Source organism: Triturus cristatus, chromosome 5_1 (genome assembly GCF_964204655.1).
Source record: "Triturus cristatus chromosome 5_1, aTriCri1.1, whole genome shotgun sequence".
In the NCBI taxonomy this organism is placed as follows: Eukaryota; Metazoa; Chordata; class Amphibia; order Caudata; family Salamandridae; genus Triturus; species Triturus cristatus.
Genome location: NC_140587.1, coordinates 1,002,303,224 through 1,002,325,171, shown reverse-complemented (window position 1 = coordinate 1,002,325,171; position 21,948 = coordinate 1,002,303,224). Strand labels below are relative to the sequence as shown.

Here is a 21,948-nt window from a genome sequence, read left to right as displayed (position 1 = left end):
CCTTGGCCAAGAGAACTGCAACTTCCTCCCAGAGAAATTTTAAATGATCCTCTGTCAGCGGTTCCTGTTTTGGCAGAAGGGGAGGAGGAAAATAAAGGAAATGCAGAGAATAACCATCCTGGAAGATCAGCAAAAACCCACTTGTCAAATGTTATGGGTCTACAGTGGGGGAGATGACCAATTCACCCGTTTTCACTAAAGAAACTAACAGGCCCTTCTGTTATCAACCCCGCTTATTGGGGATTTTTGTTCACCTTCGCCGAGGAATAACTCTAGCTACTTAGATATTCCAATATTATGGACCAGCACAATTGTGTGCAAAAAATTGAAAAGGATGGCCTAACACACCTCCCAGGTGTCAGACTTCATCATCGGCCATCCCACATTTGCCAAAGAATCCTCCAATGGCGAATGAGTCCATGTTAGGGTGATAGTTCCAATATTAGTAGGAAACCAAGGTGAAAAAGAAAGGAGAAAGAGGGTGGGGGTGGTTTAAAAAAAAAATCCCTACCGCCTGCCAGTCACCTATTCTAAATTGTATTTGTTGGTGATGGAGCGATAATTAAAAATATGAAATCTAGGACAATAATAGCCCTGTTCTGGTGCTAGTTGTCCACTAGATCAGGCCAACATGCGTCAGCGCTGTTGTGGCCCCATAAGGGGTCCGGGGCTTTCTTCAGGACCGCGATGAACCTGATGTGTCCCTATGGTGCTTCTCTACAACATGTGACATCTGGCACGAATCTGGTTCTTTATTAACTGGAGGAACCTTTTCCTGTACTTTAAAAGTTGTGCCTCATGGAGGGGCGGGGAGGGAGTCCTGTAGTCTTTGTCAAGGTACTCCCTCACTGGATATCTATGGTGTATCCCGGTCTTCCTCCAGTCGGTCAAATTCTACCACCAACTGGAGTAGTGTGTCCTGCAGAATCAGCCTAGGAATGCTTGGAGGCAGAGTCTGTAGAAGGAAGTGTGGCCAAAGACTTCTGGCCTTCATTCCTGGATTGGAATGCACAGTGACTTTGCCCGGCTTCTGCAGCCTGTGCGGGATGGTGTCTGGGATATGGCTGGAGACCCCTTTCGTTACCACGAAAGGACAACTGGACATGAGGAGTGGAGGAGAGGCCCAAGGATCTGGCGGTAGCACTGGACTCCTTAAACCGGACCAGGGCCGAGCCCTCCTTGTCCCCCCAAAAGGCAGGTTCCATCAAAGGGACTCCTCCGGGACCTGTGGTAGCACTTACGCAACAGTCTCCCATAAGGAATGGGAGAAACGGCCCAATAAGCATGCGGTTTATACTGACTGCAATGCCAGGGTGGATGAAGAAAACCTCTTCCTAAATGCATCCAACCTCTTGGATTCCCTGTCCGGAGGGGCGCAAGGGAAAGCGCATTGGGGGGCCTGCACTACCAAGCTTTCTGGGGTGGGGTGTTGGCTGAGGAACTTTGGGTAGATGGGAGCCGGGCGATGACTGCGTGCAACGGTCCTATTCACAGGAACCCCTGTGCAAGGCTTGGACCACATGCCTGGAAGGAAATCCGTAGGTGCTTCAAGGGCAAAAGGGGTTTGGATGTATAAGCCCCCGGTTGAAGCACCTCGGTCAGGAGATTAGTCCTGACCTGCACAGTGGGTAACTCCAGTCCAAGGACCTCAGTTGCCCTCCTTACAACCATGGCATAGGAGGTTCCTTCCTCTGTAGACACTATTGGCAGAGAGCATGCCAGTAAGGAGGTGTCCAGTCCACTGGCATCCCCAAGTTCCCTATACCAGTCCAAGTTCTCCCCAGAAACTTCATGGTGTTCCAGGGGGTCTCTAGACTCCTCCCATTTCTCTCATGAGCCTAGCACATCTTCAAAGTGCTTAGGCGATAATAGAACCTCTGCGTTCATGCAGTGTCCGAATCTGCGTTGAGCGACGTCGTTCCGGCTCAATGTCATTGGGAAGGAGGATGGGGCTGGGGATGGCGCTGCATTCGGGCACCAGCGGCAGCGTTGCAGGCACAGACTTTGGGTCTGACGCCGGGGAGGTCGCAATGGCATGACCAGCATCGGCCCGGATCAGTGTTCGGATCCCTCAGGTCCCACCATCGCAGGGGCCGGAGCAGACTGCATCAAACCCAATGGGGCCCCTTCTGACCTTGCAGTGCCAGAAGGCTCCCCAGCAAGGTCCTTCTGCTCAAATATGTGGCGCATGGCCATGTCAAACTAATTTGACCGCGAGACACTCTGGCTCCCAGAAAGGATGGGAGGCGCGAAGTCGACTTAGGCTCCGGCTCCATGGACGCCAGACGAGGTGAAGAAAAAGTCTGTTTGGACTTCTTGTGTCTCTTCCCCGAGTGTCCAGAGGACCTCAAGTGGGATGAACAGAACTTTGTGCTCAGAGAAGTTTTTGGACGACTTCTTTGATCGGGACCACTGCGGAGTCTCGCTGGGTGGCAACTGTCGGGCTGGGAGGACCTTCAGCGCCCGATACCTTAAGGTCTTGGGAGCCATTGCCTGGCAGTCTGAGCACGACTTTGTATCATGGTCGTGCTCGAGACACCAAAGACAGATCGGATGGGTATCGGTTACCGAAAACATGCGGTGACAAGCAACACATGGCTTGAACCCAGTCTTCCTCGAAGATATCCCTCGCACACGAAGTGAAAAGACTGACAAAAGTAGAGAAAAAGCCTGCCAAAAAGCAGCAGAGAGATAGCTATTCCTGAATCAGCTCTTAACTGGCGTGGAAAGAGAAGAACTGACATCCGTGCGCCTGGGTGGCGCCTATATAGGCACCGCAACGTTATAACAGACATGGACGACGTCACGCGGAGCCGAATGGAGCCACCCAACACAGCGTGCACAGGGTACTACTCAGCCAAAGGTTCTGGATCCAGCTGGATGCCTGGGAATTCAAAGGTGAGGAATCTGTAGCTAGAAGTTTCCATCAGATAAGACAGATTGAGACTGCAGTAGATGGGACAATCATTAACAAGGAAGAAGCTGCCAGCTGTACAGCTATGGACTGATGTGACAAAGGGAAAATGCATTTAGTGTTTTATTGCCACGCAACACACATTTTGTAATAAGTCAAAGACGCCTATGCAGTCTGATTTGCATGGAAAAATTGGAGGTTGACATGGACAATAATTTGGCCTAGGGAAACAGGAGCCCTACAGTTGCTTTTACTGCTTTTTTGCTTTTAATAGTTGCAACACATTTTAGAAGATCTGATCCAAGTCTGAACTACACACTAGCCAACTTAGCACTTAAAATATTTGTATACATTATAGAGCTCAGGTAAGGATTACAAAACATTTAAGAATTACTCTTAATAGTCATTTTACAAATGATTCAAACAAACGTGTATATTATCCACTACTATAACGATTCACCTGTAAGTGGCAGTACATTTTTCACATTAAATTAAGTAATGCTCATTCTTCTAAATCTTCATGTTAGCACAGCCTTATTTCTTGGGATTGCAAGATTATGTTCATAATGAAAATCTCAAGTACCACTATAGCTCCACACGTGTCAATTAATCTAGGCAGTTATTACCTCATACATTGCCTGCGTAAATTGTTAGGTATATTATTTAAATCAAGCATGCTGCTTTGTACAGTTAAGACCAGATCCTATTTATTATTATTTACGCTTTTTAGAAGTCTAAGTCCAAAATGTATATTTTGGAACAGCTTGCAAGCATTTGAACTTGATCAGACTGTCCACATCAAGGTCAGTTTGAATGTACCTTTTTACCCCATTAATATAATTTCAGTGTAATATTGTGAAAATAATTGACCATCTTAACCTGCTTCGTTTTAAAACTGGTGTTCTGATAGCTCACATGTGGTATTGAATATAAAAAACAAAACATAATTTGGAGTAGCTTCAATCTCCAGTTTCACTGCCCATTTATCCGCAGTTTCCCCAATACCATCTTCAAGCTTTCTAGTCAAAGTATCATACATTTCCTGTGTATGTATTTTTAGCCTGATGGCCAGTATGCATTTTCAATATAATTCTATATGTTCTAAACTCACTTCTTGAAGAAACACTCAAAGTATATGTGAATTTGTAAAAATGTAAAGCTATTTCTAGGCAGTGCATAACTACTATGCATTGCCTCAAATAAACGTTTTCCTCTTTATAAATTTGGCCCACATAAATAGATCACTTTGATCCACATTGGTCTCATTCTGTAATAGAAAACTTTACTGTTAATCGAATAATCTGCTTATTCCCAGTCTAATGAAATATCGGAGACCAGACTTTATGAATGAAGTGAACAGTCCTGCAGCACACCCTATTATAATTACGTCTCCCGGTTTTATGAAATTCATTTTTTCAAATTTCCATCTGTATTTATCCATTTTTGGGTGTTGGGGGTGAAAAAACACAAAGCTGAATCGTGTATACTTCCACATTTAACAAAAAATACACATCTTCTTGAATGTCTGACAATTTTCAATGATGAATACACCCACAGATCATAAAATCAATAGGATTATATTTTTGGTCTGTATCAGTGTAATCTATATTATCAGTATAAAACAGCAAAACAGGGTGCCTTAATTATAATTAGGAGCTGTCATTTTGAGCTAAATTCCACTACCCTTAGTATCAAAGATCATTTGATAGAAGGGTTACTCTCCCCATTATTAGATATTCAGTACTGAATATACAGACATTATTCCTAGATAATATTTAAAACCTGGAAGGGACCATCCACCTTTATGTAGAGGAATCTTAATAAATTGGAGGGCCCTTCTTAGTTTATGATAGCCCCAGATAAAACTATTAATAGCAGAATCAATCCAAGTGAAAAAAGGATTAGTAAGGCTAAACAATATTGATCAGAAAAAAAAAAGTTTGTGTAATAAGTTAATTTTGATAGTTACATTGATCTACCAAGCAGATAGGTAATCAATGCCAATGCTTCAGTAAAGCTTTGTAATTAAGTGATATAACATGCCCCACATCTGTGTGGAAGTTCATCTCAATTATGGAATTTCGAAATATTTTACACCTTTAGTGGCAACCGATGGTGGATCACGGTCTGGTATAAAGATGGTATCTTAAGCGCAACACAAGCCGAGGATGCATGCTTGGAATAGCTCCACCTGAAAAGTTAATTTCACAATCTTTTGTGACATGGTGTGGGTGTACCAGGAAAGGATTTCGGAGTACTGTTTCACCAGCATAGATTTTTAAGTATCCTAATAACATGCCCAAAAAAGTGAATTTTCTCCTTAAAAAGGTGTGTGTCAGTTTGGAAAAGGCCAATGTCAACTCCTTGCCCAGCAAACCATACCAACCTCCCCCACCCCCCTTAAAGAGGTATGAGGCTAAATATGGGTTGGGAAGCACAGTCAGGAAAAACTAAAATAAGCAGGGAAAAAACTTACATGAACAAGGCTAGAGCAACCAGCTTACAATGATGTCAATAGATTACTAAAAGAACACAGTTTGCTTGACGACATAACTTTACTGCTAGATTTAAAATAAGCAGGCAGTCCCGAGCCCTACTGGAGGGAGTGGGGAATTCAAGTTACTTATTCTAAGAAAGGGCCAATGCTAAAAATAACAGTTAACCCCAATTATACAAACAGGGGCTCACAAAGTGCAATCTGTCAGCATAACGCTGGCACATGCATGGAGGGGAAGAGACAGATTAACTAAAACATCTTAATATCCCGGAAACTTTTAAGACAGCAATGCAAGAAAAAAATTAAGGTGGCGTTAAGAATGAATGGTGATGGAGTACAAGTCTTCTTGCAATTAAAATCAAGCCTTCTTTGGAATGAACACCTGAAGTAAAACAGGCACACAATAAGGGTTGCTAAATCTACAACTGTATTCAGTACTAGCTATTCCGTTTGAAAGTCAAACCAACTGCTCAACAAAAAATGATACATGCTTTACCACACCAAAAAAATCTGTTTAGGTGAAAGCTAGAATATATGGCTAACAGTGAGAGATTGGACACTACAAATTTGATTGCAGTCTTCATTCATTGAATTTACATATATAACTTGCTACACAATGCATTTGACACAAACGTTTCTGGGAAAATAGGGAAGGTGGTTGCTGTAGGGCTGATGGATGGAATGGGGTAATTCCAATTTATGGTTGACAATCTACAGAGGGATATGTCTGGTAGTGAAAAGTTAATTGAGATACCACCCAGGCTAAACTGATTATCATGCAATGAAGCGTTAATGTTCAACAGCAAGTACACGACAATCCTGTACAATGCCAAGAAGCATCCAATTGACACTTAATCTGCAAGGGAACAAAGAAAACACCACTTTTGTAAAGTTCAGTACTCACTTTAGTTGTACACTCACTCGGTGATTTACAGCAGGCTAAAGGATCTATATAATATCCAGGGCTGCCTAATTTGATGACTATTTGTTACCAATGTTGTATGGCTTGTGTGGAGATCTTTCTGTATGAATAACACAGTATCAACACCAATACAGTGGAAAACGTGTACTCTTACAGAAGCTAAATGTTTTTATATTGAAAACATTTTCTAGATTTCCATGCTTAGTTCTGAATGAGCTAGTCACAATTAAAATCATTAACTTGAGCACCACAATCTATTCTGCTGTACCATTGCTGGTATTGAAAGTCCAGCGCAGTTCCTACCAGGCAAGAGAGGATCTTCAATACACAACATTGATGGCCTATACCCATTCGTCATGGCTTTCATGATTTCTTCTTTGGCGATGTAGGCACCTCCATTCCTTATTCTAATACCAGTTTTTAAGTAGTTAAAATTTCTTCCATACAGTTCAAAGAACTCAACAAGAAGCATTCCTAGGTTCTCGTTGTCTTTCCTCGCGTCAATTCTTGGATGTAACTGTAAAACAAAGTATGTTTTGGTTAACTGAGGAAGGCAACTGCCACAGAATTAACTAAAGATGCATTAAAATTAAAAAGCAACTAAAGCAATGTTGAATAAAAGGAGAGAAACAAATATAGATGCAGATGCACACATATACACACCAGCTAACATTTATGATTTAGCAGCATAGAAGTTCCTGAAAAGCGCACATTTTAGGGACACGCATTCAATACTCCATAACCCTCTTGAGCCCAAAATCTAGCTCGTTCAATTTCCCCTTACACCTTTTGTTAGTATTTCTGTACCTCTTGTTGCTTGCAAATTAAAATGTGTCCCACTCCCCTTACAACACAAAGCCATGAGCCAGGACAGCAAGATGGTTAGAATAAGTGGTTGAGTGCTTAAAAAACAAAGTGTTACTTACCTGTTACATATGGCCAGCAGCCTTTTCAGTTTTTTATTGCCATTCCTATCTGTAATGTGTTTTGGGGTGTATTCGGGCTTCAGGCAATAATGTAATGATTTATCAAGTCCACCAGGATAAACACTAATTTAAATTCTAGCGTTGTATCCACCCTTAGTCCCTGAAACATGTATCAAGCCTATGTTCCAATGCAAAAATGAAACATCTGCACTAAACACTAGGGAGAGTGGGAGGACCCATGTGAATCTAACTAGTTCTTCCAGGATAGCAGCATTTCCAGATTCACTCACTATGAACAGACTGCAGGTTGGTGGCCGAGCCAGCCAAGATGGCGGACTCCTCTTCCTAAGGCTCCTGCTCGGCGGCCCGTAAAACATTTATCCCTACCTGCCCCGGGCACTCATCGGCCCCGCAACGAAGCGCACTGCATCAGACCGCGGCAGCGACACACCCGACGGTCTCCGGAGCTCCGAGATCGGAGCCGGGACGGCGCTGGAAGCTCAGTGTGTGGCCGCGATCAAGCTACACACAAGATGGCGGACGGAGCGGACCGCGGCGGCGAAGAGAGGAGGGAGCCGCAGTGTCCCAGACGCTATATGTGACCTGGCTGGGGGTCGCGACCGCCCGTGGTGGTGCATTGCGGCGCTGAAGTAGGAGCAGGACCCGGAGGATCCGAGAGCGGGGTGACGAGAGAACGCTGCTCTCCCTGCCCTTCCCCCCTGCGGCAGTGGATAGACGGGACTGCCATCGACCCTGCATACCCGTGCGTCCATCGACCCTGCAGAAAAACGCACCGGGTACAAGAACAGCGGCGATCCGCAGGACTGGCTCCGACTCTACGCGGTCAAGGCTGGAACGACGCTAGAGACTCCCTGAGTGACCTCGGATGAGGTTCACACAAGATGGCGGACAGAGCGGAGAGACACGGCGACAAGAGGGGTGAACCGCGACGTCTCGGCCGAGGTGTGTGGCCGGACAGGAGACCGCGACCACCCGGTAGGGTGCACAGCACGGCCGAGGCAGGAGCGGGACCCGGAGGGTCGATCTGGGAGCCCCAGCGGCTCCGGGAGAGAGAGGCGGCGCGGATCCCCTGCCCTTCCCCTCAGTGGCGGCGACCGGAGGATACCAGGCGGGACTCGAGCCAGGACAAGGACGACTGGGCAGGACGACCCACGTAGCAGGTGAGCCCCGAGCGGGGCGCGGGCACCCGAGAGACCCCAAGGCCCCCGCCCCCCCCCCCCAGCGCCATATATAAGGGAGGGAGCTGGAGCAGCGCTGGACGGGGGTGCGAGGGGTGGTCCGGCGTAGAGAACTCGCGACGAGGGACCCCAACCACGACCATATCGGGAAACCTCGGACTGGGACACCGACGAGGGAGAGAGGGGCGCCCCGACCGTGTGCCGGCGCTGGACCGGTCCTGTCGAGCGGGCCGCGCGACCTCCACGGGACTGGCAGATCGGGAGGTGCGTGCAGCATATGGCCCTGAATTTAAGAGGCCCAGCGGACTCGACGGGCCTGGTAGTAACACCCGGAGACAGAGGAGGACGGCACGCACATCTCCGCCATAGACGCGGGATCAGCGGGTGCTGCAGGATCGCGACGCCCCATACGCCAACCCCGTGACCGAGTAGGGGATAGGAGGACCACGGGTGGTGCACTTCCCGACGAGACGTGACCCGATGGGGATGGCCGCCTGAAGTGCCACGACGGCGTGAAGAGCGGACCTATCGGACGAACCAGCGTGTGGGCATAGGTGAGTGGCCGTGCTCACAGACGCGAAAGGACCCCTCCCACGATGGGCCGTCAAAAAACGGCGGGGATGCCGCCGGCCTCTCATCAGGCCAGGACAACCGAGTCGACACCGGCGAGACCCCCCCACACCGCGGAGTCAGTCACAGATGACTCCATGTCAAGAAAACTGGACCAGGTCCTGGTAGCCATAGAACAATCACGAGTGGCACTAGAAGGGAAATTCGGCGAGCTGTCATCGGACCTGGGCCTTCTTCGCGACGACCACAGAAAATTGGCGGACAAAGTGACGCACAACACGCACGCTCTCCAAACACTGGAACCGCAGGTGCAAAAGCACGACACCACGCTCCAGGACCTACTCGCTAGGGTAAAGGTATTGGAGTCTAAGACAGATGATTTGGAAGGGCGATCCAGGCAAAGCAACATCCGCATCATGAACCTGCCGGAAGGCATTGAAGGGCCCAATCCGGTCAAATACATTGCGGACTGGATAGCCACATTCACACCCGCAGACACACTCACCGCGTTTTTCTCCGTGGAAAGGGCTCACAGAGTACCGGCTCGCAGACCGCCACCGGGTATGCCCCCTCGCCCCTTCTTGCTTAAACTCCTCCATTATCAGGACAGAGACGCTATCCTACGGGCAGCCAGACAGCGGGGACGGCTACAGCTGGAAGACAAACAAGTTATGCTGTTCCCGGACTACTCCCGTGCAGTCCAGCAGCAACGGGCCACCTTCCTGGCAGTGAAGCGTACCCTACGCTCGCAGAACATCCAATATGCGCTCCTGTTCCCGGCCCGCCTTAAGATCATCTATGGGGGTGAGACACACTTCTTCACGGACCCGGGCGCCGCGGCGGTCTGGGCGGAGCAGCACACACGACAACTTGGAGATAGCCCCGGCCCTCGCCTGCCCACGAAACCCGGACGCCCGGGCCGCCGGACCCGTGGGACGTCCTCCACACCGCTTAACCGACAAACCGGAACTACCACCGCCAGCTCTCCAGACCTCGCTCAGATAATCGCGGAGCGACGGAGGGCGCTCCAGGCAGTGGCCACCCTGAGTCCCCAGGATAGGGGCTCGGACTCGGAGCGAGGCCCTCACATTTTCAGCTCAGATGACGAAAAGAGCGCAACGCCAGGATCACGAGAGGGCTCGATGACACCCCCTGTGGTGACCCCCCAGACCGCGGACACGCTCATCTGACAAGGGACCCACGGATCGGGTCGGCGACAAAACAAGCACGACCAGCCCAGCAGACTACGAGGAACAGTATAGCCACGAGGCCCGACACTGGGCAGAACATGTATAGACTTCAATAATTTACGGATGACCGCCGGAGCAGGAATCGGCAGCCACTAGATCCACCACCCCCGCGCTTACGAACTAAAGCTACGCCAAGGCAACCAGTTTGAGCGCATCGCTTCGCACGATGTGCCCCCAGCATTGGGACTGTTTCCCACCCTTGTTACGGTTCATTTCCTTATCCCCTATGTTCCTTCCCCGTCATTCCCAGCGCGGACAAGATAACCTTCGCAGACGAGACAATACACAGATGGATGGTGGGTGGGGGACGTGCGACTGGGGGAGACGGCCGAAGGGCCCACACTATTACAAAGACGTATTCACATGACCTCCCACACCATATCCCACAACTCTCCCAACACGGACATAAAATTCCTGACACTTAATATTCGGGGGATGCATACAGCCCGCAAGCGTTATTCCGTCTATGCATACATCAAGCGACAAAAAGCCCAGATAGCACTCTTACAAGAAACACATCTGACGGCAGGGGAGGTGGACCGACTACAGAGAAAATGGCGAGGCATCATTTGTGCCACGACCTACTCAGCGTTCGCTAGGGGTGCGCTCGTCTGGATCAGACCGGGGGTACCCTTTAAAGAGCAAAACAGACTTGTGGATAAAGAGGGCCGCTATGCACTACTGACGGGACTGTTAGAGGGCCGACAACTGATGATAGGGAGTATATATGCCCCTAACACAGAGCAGTAGAGTTTCTGGGGCAAGCTCACCCACACATTGGCCCCCCACACATCGGTCCCATGGCTTCTGGGAGGGGATTTCAATTGCACCCTGGATCCACACCTCGACCGTTCACACCCGCCACAGGCCCACTCGCCAGCATACAAACAAGCCACGGACCTACGCAACTGGGCAGACAGATGGGGACTGACCGACATTTGGAGAGCACGCCATCCCACCACGAAGCTGTACTCCTTTCACTCGATCCCACACGATCTGAGGGTCCGATTAGACAGATTCCTATGTTCCGCGTCGCTCCTATCCTCGGTACAAGAGTCGGACTACCTAGGTAGAGTAGTGTCGGATCACGACGCACACACGGCGGTCCTCAGATGGACACCCACTCACCCCCCAATCCCAACATGGAGGATGCCCCGAGAATGCCTGACAGACCCGGTATTCCGCCAAAGCCTAGAGGAATTTATGCAAGGCCACTTTAGACAAAACGATAACACGGCGACCGCACGATCGTTTGAATGGGATGCGTTCAAAGTAAGCGCCAGAGGCCACTGCATTCAACAAGTAGTGGGGGTCAGAAGAATGCTAGATAGGACACTGCAGGGGGCGGAGACCCGGCTCGCGGAACTCTCAAGGCGAGTAGACCAAGGAGCCGCCACTGAGGCGCAACTATCAGCGGCCAAATCCTCCCATGCCTCGGCGATGCGAGATCTGCGCAAATATAACTTCCGAGCATATGCAGCTCGGACACACAGGGAGGGGAATAGGGCGGGATCCCTGCTGGCTTGGCTAGCCAAGCAAGACACAGTGTCGCGCCCAATCACTGAAATCCGGGCCACGGACGGGCAACTCAAAAGTACACAGACGGATATCCTACACGTCTTCCGCACGTACTACGCGACCCTGTACCGCTCCCCACGGGACGAGCCCTCGGGAGACCTTACCGGATTCCTGGATGGCTTGATTCTACCCCGGATCCCCCCCGAGATCGGAAAAGATCTCGACAAGAAACTCAAACCGGTCGATGTGAAACAAGCGATTAAAGCTCTGGCACGCGGGAAGGCACCGGGAATGGATGGATTCCCGGTCGAGTACTACCACACGTTCGCGATGCTCTTAGCGCCGCGGCTGGTCTCCATATACGAAGAGGCGGTGACCCGCCAAATGCTCCCGGACTCGATGCGGACGTCGATGTTAGTGACCTTCTTGAAGCCATATAGAGACCCCGAGCTCCCGGCGTCCTATCGGCCGATAACACTTTTGAACGCGGACTGCAAGATCCTCGGGAAAATCTTAGCGGATCGTTATAGCCAAATTCTTCCCGCACTGGTCCACTCGGACCAGTGTGGATTCGTTCCCCGGCGAAACACCTCACATAATCTGCGTCGCCTCTTCCACATTCAGGATCAGACAAAAGAACGATATCCCCGGGCGGCATGTCTGGTCCTGGACCTGGAGAAGGCGTTCGATACCCTGCTATGGCCGTACCTCTTCGAGGCTCTGCGGCTCGTGGGTGTGGGGCCCACGCTACTGGCCTACACCCGCCTGCTGTACAACGGCCTCACCTCCAGAGTGCGACTCGGCAAACTCATATCGGCGCCGTTTCCGGTGACCCGCGGAACTAGGCAGGGATGCCCCCTCTCTCCTCTCCTTTTCGCCCTAGCCATGGAGCCTCTGGCAATACGACTACGACGGGATGGGGACGCATGGGGGATACCCATAGCGGACGTTACCCACTGTGTGTCACTATATGCGGACGACCTCCTGATATATGTCCGTGATATCTCGGCAGACCTCACGCCCATTTGGGCAACGTTGCGAGAATACGGGGAACCCTCGGGACTCCGGGTCAACTGGGAGAAATCGTCCATCTTCCCTTTGGGCGCCCGCACGGAACCCCTAGAGATCACGTTGGGCGATCGGGCGCTGCGATGGGACGGGACGGCCCCCAGATACTTGGGGGTACGCCTATATCACTCCCCCAGTGACCTCTTTGAGGGGAACCACCGAAGAGCGTTGACGGGGCTGCGTTCGGCGGTAGGGTTCTGGAAGACATTGCCGTTAGCCCCTATAGGGCGCGTCGCTCTGGCAAAAATGATCATGGTCCCAAGGATGCTCTACTACTTCGCGAATCTCCCCATCATACCGCCACGTTCCTTCTTCCGGGAGCTAGACACGTTGCTGACGACCCTGATTTGGGGGGGGCGGTCGCCACCGGGTGGCGCTGCGTACACTGTACCTCCCCACGACCGCTGGCGGCCTGGGAGCGCCATCCTTTGAATCGTATTTTCTCGCGGCGCAGCTCCAGTGGCTGTCACACTGGACGGCGGAGCGACATGTGGGGGAGACGATCACGGAGGGCGGCAAACTTCCTCTACCGATGATCCGCCGGCTGCTCATGCCGGGCTCCAAACCGGCACGTACACACCCGCTCCAGGTTGCTATAGCCCGCAGATGCATGATGCGGATACACCGCATGTCGAGGGGCCAGCCAATATATTCCCCTCTGCTCCCCCTTGTGGGCTTCCCCCGACGGAGCGGATACTACACCGCGGAGGCCCTCCGGGTGTGGACGGAGCACGGGGTCACTGAGATGGAGGCACTGTTCCAAGAGGGACAACTGCGGACGTACGCACAGCTGGTGGAGTGGCATGACCTCCCTCAGGGGCAGTTTTTGACACACAGACAGCTGCTGGAGAGTGGCGGCCAATTCTGGCATACACGCGATGGGGAACCCCCGACACACCCGGTGCTGCACACAGTGCTGCGGATGGGGGCGGGCAACCACCTCATCACCTGGCTATATAAAGCGATCCGGGAGCTCACAGAAGTCTCCCTAGACAAACTCCGAGAAGCGTGGGAAAACGACGCCGGCAGAGTATTCAACGACGTGGAATGGCGTAAAGCCCTGGAATCTACTAAAAAGGTGTCCAGGAATGCGCGTTTTAAAAATATCCAATTTAATATCCTACACCGGGCATACCTCACCCCGGACAGGCTCCACCGGTTTTACCCCGATACGAGATTCGAATGTCCCCGATGCCACCAAGTAGACGCCGATTTCAAACATATGTTCTGGGCCTGCCCGTCCATACAATGTTTCTGGGGGGGGGAGTGCACCAAGCCCTTCAAGAGACGACCGACCTCCCGCCCCCAACCACATGGGAGGAATGCGCGTTGGGGATGACCCCGAGGAGAAAATCCGCGAAGGTATCCGGGAAGTTCATTTCCTTGGCCCTTCTACTCGCGAAGAGGAACATCGCGATGTACTGGAGGGCCCCGGAAGGGCCCTCCAGCCAGGCATGGGTGGGCGCGGTGCTCAAGTGGGGTGCAGCAGAGGAGGAGCTACTGCGAGAGGAGGAGGCGAACGGCGCCCGCAAACACCCGATATCTATGGAGTGGGCTCAGCTCCTCATCCTTTTTAAGCAAACAGGAGCAACGGGGGAAACCCTAGACCTAACACATTTCGCCCCCCACGCCCCAGTGGCCCCCCCCGGTGGCCCCGATACGACAAGAGACAAAGGCGAACCATAAGGCAGACAACATGCCTAGACACGAGAACACGTATGAACCCGACCCCCCCCCCGCCTAATGTCAGGTAGCGGACCCGCCTCCCCCCCCCGCCCAGGGATACCCGGGACACGCCACACACACCTACCACCGGTCCATACCCAACCTACCACGAGATTATTTCGTCTGCCGACCCCGCACTCCCTCTTCCCCCCATGCTTTCCCCATCACCTCCCTCCCTCCCCTACTCTACCTAGTTACGAGACCCCTCCCCTACCCAAGAGCCCTGTTCAAGCCGCCCCGTAGGCAGCAAGAGCCCCAGTTAGCGGTTTCAACACAGTTGTTTGTAGTTACATGACATGACAGGGAATCCAGGAGGGAGGGGACCGCAGCTCGGACCTCGATAGGAAGGGGCAACCGTCCCCCGACCGAGGCCGAAAATGTAGGCACGACTAGGTCGGCATACATGGGGGCCAGACGGAGCCGACCACTGGGAAGACGAGTCTCTCAAGACACCACGAGAGATATGAGCCACTGCCGGACAACAGCACATACACACGCTGACTTCCCTATAGATCCCTAATGTTATGCTGTGCCGTAGTACAAGAACTTATGATAATACTGATGATTATTACTTGTAATGCATTCCATGAAAAAACCCTAATAAAAACATGTCAATTAAAAAAAAAAATGAACAGACTGCAGGTTAGCGTTAAATGGAAGCAAATAAGTTCAACCAAATTTCTCTCACCCCATCAGCCTTTCGTTCAAGCATGTAGTCGACAGAATGTTTAGTAAATATGTTCAGATGTCCTCTGCTGTCAGGGGAATATCAGCTCAATACATATCTCCTAAGAAGCACACAGTAGTACTCCATTTACTGAAAACAAACATATGAAGAGCACCATTCAAATCGGTACAACACATGTACACACTATCCAGTGACCTATTCCAAGTTTGGAACTAGCTTTCCTGTGCTGTGGTTGTGTAACAACCACATCCAGTTCAGTAGAACAAAAAGGTCCTGCACTGAAATACAGGAGAGTGATCCCTGGATAAAGGAAACTTGACTGGAAACTGTGAAAAGGTGACAACCTTCAACTGAAATAGGATTTGTGTGCAATATTACTGCTTCTCAATCTGACCACTTCCTTCACAGTGAAGGCCAGCACTGAGTTAAAGTAATAGCCCGCCTCCAAATCAAAGAAAAAAAGCCATTCCACAACTTTGACATTCATCGTAGTGTTCGGACTCAAAAAGACAGTCCCATTAGTGGGGAACATTATTACAAAAGGTATGACTTGCTACAGGTGGAATGACTCTGGCCTTTCCATAAATTCTGTGATGTACTATTTTAGAAATCTGGCAACTGCTGTTAAATGCACATGAATGCAAGTGAAGGCTAAACCAAATTGTTTAAGTAATTATCAATCATCGTGCACTGAAAAGTTATGGCAATAGAGTAACTCAGTGATTTACAAAAAGCTTCAATTAGTAGGATAATATGCACTTGTTGAAAGGTGAGCTTCTGTAATTAAAGATGTAAATTCTATGGGTGAATGGAGTTATCAAGAAAGGAATACTTCGCGTGCAGAATTTAGTGATCAATTGTTAGGATCAGAATTCTTGTGGAAATGTTGGTCAAGCAGGTCTTAAAGTTCTGGCAGTTTTTAAACTGCTGACATGAGAACAAGTGCCTTTTCTGCAAGTAGTACATCGTTGCAATGTCTGTGCAATACCACCACACTGAGAAAATGTCTGAAACTGCCTCAAGTTATAGGACACTAATAAGCCTTCTGGGTACAAAGCCCTTACATGAGCGATCCTGTGTGCATGTTAACCAGTCTGGGATGAACAACATTTTGCGACTTGGGGCCATGGTGTACTCCGCAGCAGTGAGTGTGCCACCATTGGTGTCTGCTCTGAAACCAGGGAATTAGCAAGCCAAAATGACTACTTACGGGATAGAGACTCCTTGACAAGAAGTCAGACATTTGACACAAACATTACCCATTTAAACTATTTGCAAATTATGTGTCAATATCAACAGGGGTTTGCTACTGTCAAAGACTTTTGGCAACTGCATGGTTTGCTAATCCATAACAAAACAGTGAATGTATTCCTGGAAACCACACAATTAAACAGATCGCTAATTCCATCACAGCTATAATGTTCATGAAACCCCATCTATATTGGATAAAAACAGTATCAGCTGTCACAGCCAACTTCCTCTCGTAGCTCATTATAAGGGACATTGTGAAGGTTATGTCCACAAGGGAATCATTAATAGGGCTCACCAGACAAAGGAGTTTGTAATTTGAATGGTATTACCCAAGAGGCTCAAAACATTATTCTGAAGCATTCAGCGAGAGACGGCCTAAATAGTCTTCCACAACTCCATGACAATCAAATGTTTGCTATTCTACTATTATTTTAAATCCATGAACAAATATTACAGCTGTGTGAACATAGGGACCAGTACAAAATGAAGGCTAAAAAAATTAACGGATTTGATGCAGTGCTTTACATTTTATTCCCTGGGCACAGGCTTCTGCTGACTATATACAAAGACGTGCAAAATTAAATGCAGTATACAATTGTTTGAAAAACACAACCTTCCTTGTAGCGGGAATACATTTAATTGATTTGTTAATTAAAACAGCAAAAATGTTAATTAAGTTACAGATATACTAGATAAAATACTTAAAATGAGAACAACTTTATAAACTGCAACAATTCCAATTTATTGACAGATAAAATTGGCAACAACTTAACTGTGTTAATAAAATAAAGTACACTGATTAAGTGCAATAGTGCTAAAATCGTGCCACCATCTGATTAGTACAAGTATTTGTCAAGAGGTTCCTTAGCAAAGTTCAGTGCCTTTATCGCCATTCTAGCCATGGCAGTTGGCAGTAGGGATCTTTCGCTTTGAGTTGTACTGCTTTTTCATGCAACACATTTCATCGGCTTGCAGTTTAGTTGGGGGTCAACAGGTGCAAGAATTATGGCAGCCTTACTTGCTCGTATGCCCCAAGAGTTAAAGCTCTTTTCTACCAAAGTGACGCGTGACTTTTGTAAAAAGGGGCACATTCAAATTAAATGTATGAAGTCCTCCTTCTTGGATCCACAAAGTCTACATGATGCAGGGTCACTATTTTTCGCCGGTATTATTAAAAGTAATGTCCTATTAGACATAGAACATAAGGCCCAAGGCCTTAAAACATTTGTAACATATTCCGGTCCTCTTGTAACAAGCATTGGCATAGCCAATTGATCTCGCTTTTGGGACCTTAGAAGTATTTAGTTATGCAGGACAATATCCTTGGTGCAACACCACCAACCGTTGCATGGCTAAACACTTACAAGGTCCCAAAGGTAAGACCTATTGGTATGCCAATGCTTGTTATTTCATTGCTAATGAAAAAAAGCATGTAGCACAGATTCCTTGGAAAACACTAATACAGTCACTGAAACGCTAGATGACTGAAGATCACCAATAATGATTTTAATTTGATGTGATCAAAGGTAATCGAGAGGTTAGGCAGTGAAGTGATTTCAGAGCTGGTTGACATGGTTGAATGTTTTTCATTGTAGGATGAGGTGGTAAAAGTCTGCAGAGTTCATCTATCACGATGCCATGCTGGTATACATAAGGGCTGTGATGAGGGTGTTAAGTCTACTGGGTTGTTTGGCCAATAAGACCATTTATTAGAAGTTGTACTGTACATTTACTGTGTTGGTCAATTAAGTCCATATTACCAGTCAAAATCTAAATATGCTCTTACACTTTACCACTTTATATACTCATTCTTTGTGCATACTTATTACTCGTAAATGACAAAACAGCAACAGGTCAAGTAAACATAGATGTTCCTGTGTTGCTGCCTGATTCAAGTAAGAAGAGAGGCACTTTTTGTGGCACCTTTTTACAGCAAGCTTTAGGGTCCTCCTTATATAAACTAAAAGGGCCTGCAACTTGCAAACCCTGCAGGCTGAGATAATTACTACTAGCAAAAAGGATTTTCAGCATCAGCAGGTGAACAGCACAAAGGTGCATTAGGTCAAATGGTAACATTTTGAGACCCAAGCAACTAAAGACAACCTAAAGAAGGCTAGTAGAGAAAACAAATGGAGATAGGCCAGCTAAACATCCTTGCAGAGTAGAGACTGCTAAATCTTGCTGAGCAACTTGAAGCACAGAACGCCAGAAAGGCAAGCATGAAAGGAGTTCAAGTATGACAACTCGCAACAAAAGAACAAGCTTAATCCAGCAGGCCCACAAAGACTAAATTTGTAATGGACTTGCAAGCAGCTAAAAATACATCCACGTCTTATGGCCTCGAATTCACACAGTTCAACCTCCAAGCATTTAGAAGAAGCATCCTGCTGCAAACAGTGTGGAACATGGAGTTCCAAAAGATAGGCGTAACAAATCCTGTCACTCCTCATTCAATATGGGATGATGGGAATAGATTGTGCTTGATGGCCTTGCACCTTCTGCAAGACAGATAAAACAAAAAGGGAGAGAAAACGCATACATCCGGTACTGTCGTCAGCAGAACTAAAATATGTTCCCAAGGGAACAGGGGGAAGGACAGAGTGTAGGACAGAGGGCATTTCCTGTTCAGAACCATGGCAGAGAGACCCATGTGTAGATATTAAAGCCTGGCAAGATGTCAGTCACACTGACTTAAAGCACTCATTTGTGATTCTCCAGAGACAGGTGATGAAGGACATTTCCATTCACATGCAGGTTAAAAGCCAGTGGATCACCACAGAGAAAATAGTCTAATGCAGAGCTGTTTAAAAGAAGCAGTGCCAGAGAAACTTTGGCGAAACTGGAGCTGCTGCTCTTAACTCTTCGGTCCACCCATCCCATTAAAGGAGACGTGGGTATGTTGCAGGGGCTGAACCAACTGGGGAGGACTGACCCTGCCGAGAGCGCTTGTCCCCCAGAAAAGCAACAATATTGTTGGTGGAACTGCTTGGTTGAGGATGCATTTTCCAGCAAGCACACAGAGGATGCATGTTCCAGCAAGCACACTGTAGCTTTCTCCCTGAAAAGCCTCTTGAAGTCAAAAGGTATGCCCAATACAGCAGGCTAGATGCCCACAGAAAAGCCTGTGGAGAAAATCAAGGCACGCTTGTACAGGGTAACTTAAGTTAGTAGCAAAATAACATGGCCATAGTGTGAGTGTAGCCTAGACCACTTAAGTATTTGCTTACAGGCATCCAAAACCTATTAACCACTAGATGAGAAAATATTTTTCCATGGGATTTCAAAAGCTAATCATAGCCAGCACTGCCATCCCACACAAAACGAGCATTTGCAGCGTCAGAGTGATTCAGCTCAAAACCGCTTATTTATATGAACATTTTACGTTTAACAGAAATGACAGACGGGCGGACAGAGCAGACTGAGAAAGGAGTGGGGGAGAGGGCTGAGGGGAGAGAGAGAGCGCCTACCCATGTGTTGCAGCACCAGCACTTAAAACTCAAGGAACAAAAATAATTCATAGTTCCCCAACACAGATCCGCGAAACCCAGACATCGACTTGTTCGCCCACCCTTCCGAGGTCGATAAAACATCTCCAACGAGTTGGGTAAAAGCAACATGAGTTACTTACAGATCTACGAAGGACAAAACGTGCAAGAGAGCTCTGTAAACAAGCATTGGCCGCGCGGCTGTGAAACTGACGCGGCCGTGAAAGTATTATCGTGCGCTGTAAGGGTGCCTGCGAGTGGTGCGCGCGGCAAAGGAAAGCCATAAAGGAAAGACAGATGGCACCTGATCGGGCGCTGAAAGCTGGCAGCTGCGCTCGCGGGTAACCGCAAGCGTGTGGCAGCACTTTTAAAAGCCACTTACTAAATGTCTCGCAGAGCAACGCATGCGCTGGCTCAGGCGTGACCTAAAAAAGACTAAACTTAGACCCAGCCAATCAATAGACATCACCCTGTAGGACCTTCCTGAGAGAAGCTCCAGTTCCTCAGATTTCCAAGCACAAGTGCGCACACATAGAAAAAACTGAGTTATCCAAGTGATCCTTCTCCAGGGGAGGTGGGCTGGTCGCATGTGCATCTATGAATCTACTGGAGAACTACAGTTACAAGTAATTAATTTCTTACTCCAGTATTGAAACCGTCAGATTCACATGCTTGAATCAGAGTAGCGAGCAGCGTATACCACATTGGTCATAACCACCAACGATAGTCACACCAAATAGTATTGCACGCGCACACACACACGTGTAAATTAATTTCATGTATACAGATAGACCAGAAATCATCGAAAATGTGAGCCAGTAAAGGATGGCGGGAAGGACCAAAAAATTAAAGAAAGCTCACCTTATTGAAAAAGATGTCTGAGAACCACTTGTCCCACTGCCGCTTGATCTCAGCGTCCAAGCAGTAGTGCTTGGTGGATGTGTGCAGCGTTCTCAAAGTTCCTGCACTGCAAATGTCAGGAAAGGACACCTGCAAACAGCGCTGTAGATGTGGATATTGCTCTGATAGTGAGCATGGACTCTTGACGTCAGAAGTTGGCCCACTTGCTGATGACAGAAAACAATGGCACTCGATATCCATCTTGAAATGCTCTGTTTAGTGATAGGGAAACCTTCCCTAGATGCACTGTACGCTATAAAAAGTTGATTTGACTAGCAATAGGATTGTCCTGTTCAGGTAACATTTTCGGCACTGTTTGACATCCAGAGAGTGCAGAGCACGCTCTGCTGCAGTTTGTGGAGTTGGAAAGAATGATTTCAAAACAATTGGCTCATTAAGGTGAAAGTCCGAAGGAACCTTGGGGATGAACTTAAGATCTGTTCATAGAATAACTTTGTAAAGTTTAAATTGTAAGAAAGGTTCTTGGGTAGTAAAGCCTGGAGTTCACTAACTTCTCTCTGAAGTAAGAGCTAGGAGGAGAGCCACCTTCCAGGATAATAACTTCATATCAGCTTTGTGAAAAGGTTCAAACGGATGCTTCATTAATTGACTCAGTACTGTATTCGGCTGCCATGTAGGAGGAGGCACCCTTACTGGAGGAAACATCCTGAACAGCCCATTGAGAAACTGTATGACCAGCGTGCTGGACCATAGAGATGGGACATTAGCTAACATGCAAAAACTGGAGATGGCAGCTAAATGAACTTTAACTGATGCGCGAGCTAAGCTGGAGCGAGCCCGGCGTAGGAGAAGGTAAAACTTCCTCTGGAGGTGAAGAGAGGATTGACTTTAGAAGATGCACAACTGATGCAGAATCTTTTCCATTCGAGCGAATAAGTACTTTTAGTGCCGTCTGCTGATGCCCTAGCCAGCACCTGCCTAAACTCCTGTGGGATCTTTAAATGTTGAAAATCCTGGAACTCCGGAGCCAAGCTGATGATTTTAGAGAACTGGGGTTCGGATGACAAACTTGTC

The 21,948-nt window shown here is 48.4% G+C and overlaps 1 protein-coding gene across 1 annotated transcript in view; it reads right to left on the bottom strand.

Annotated features, from left to right (window-relative positions):
- The window catches only part of TENT4A (terminal nucleotidyltransferase 4A), a 535,327-nt gene that overhangs the window by 251,998 nt on the left and 261,381 nt on the right, over positions 1-21,948 (bottom strand). The window contains exon 7 of the mRNA XM_085606105.1: positions 6,637-6,850. Coding sequence (XP_085462231.1) covers positions 6,637-6,850 — 214 coding nt within the window. The remainder of the gene's footprint in view (positions 1-6,636; positions 6,851-21,948) is intronic.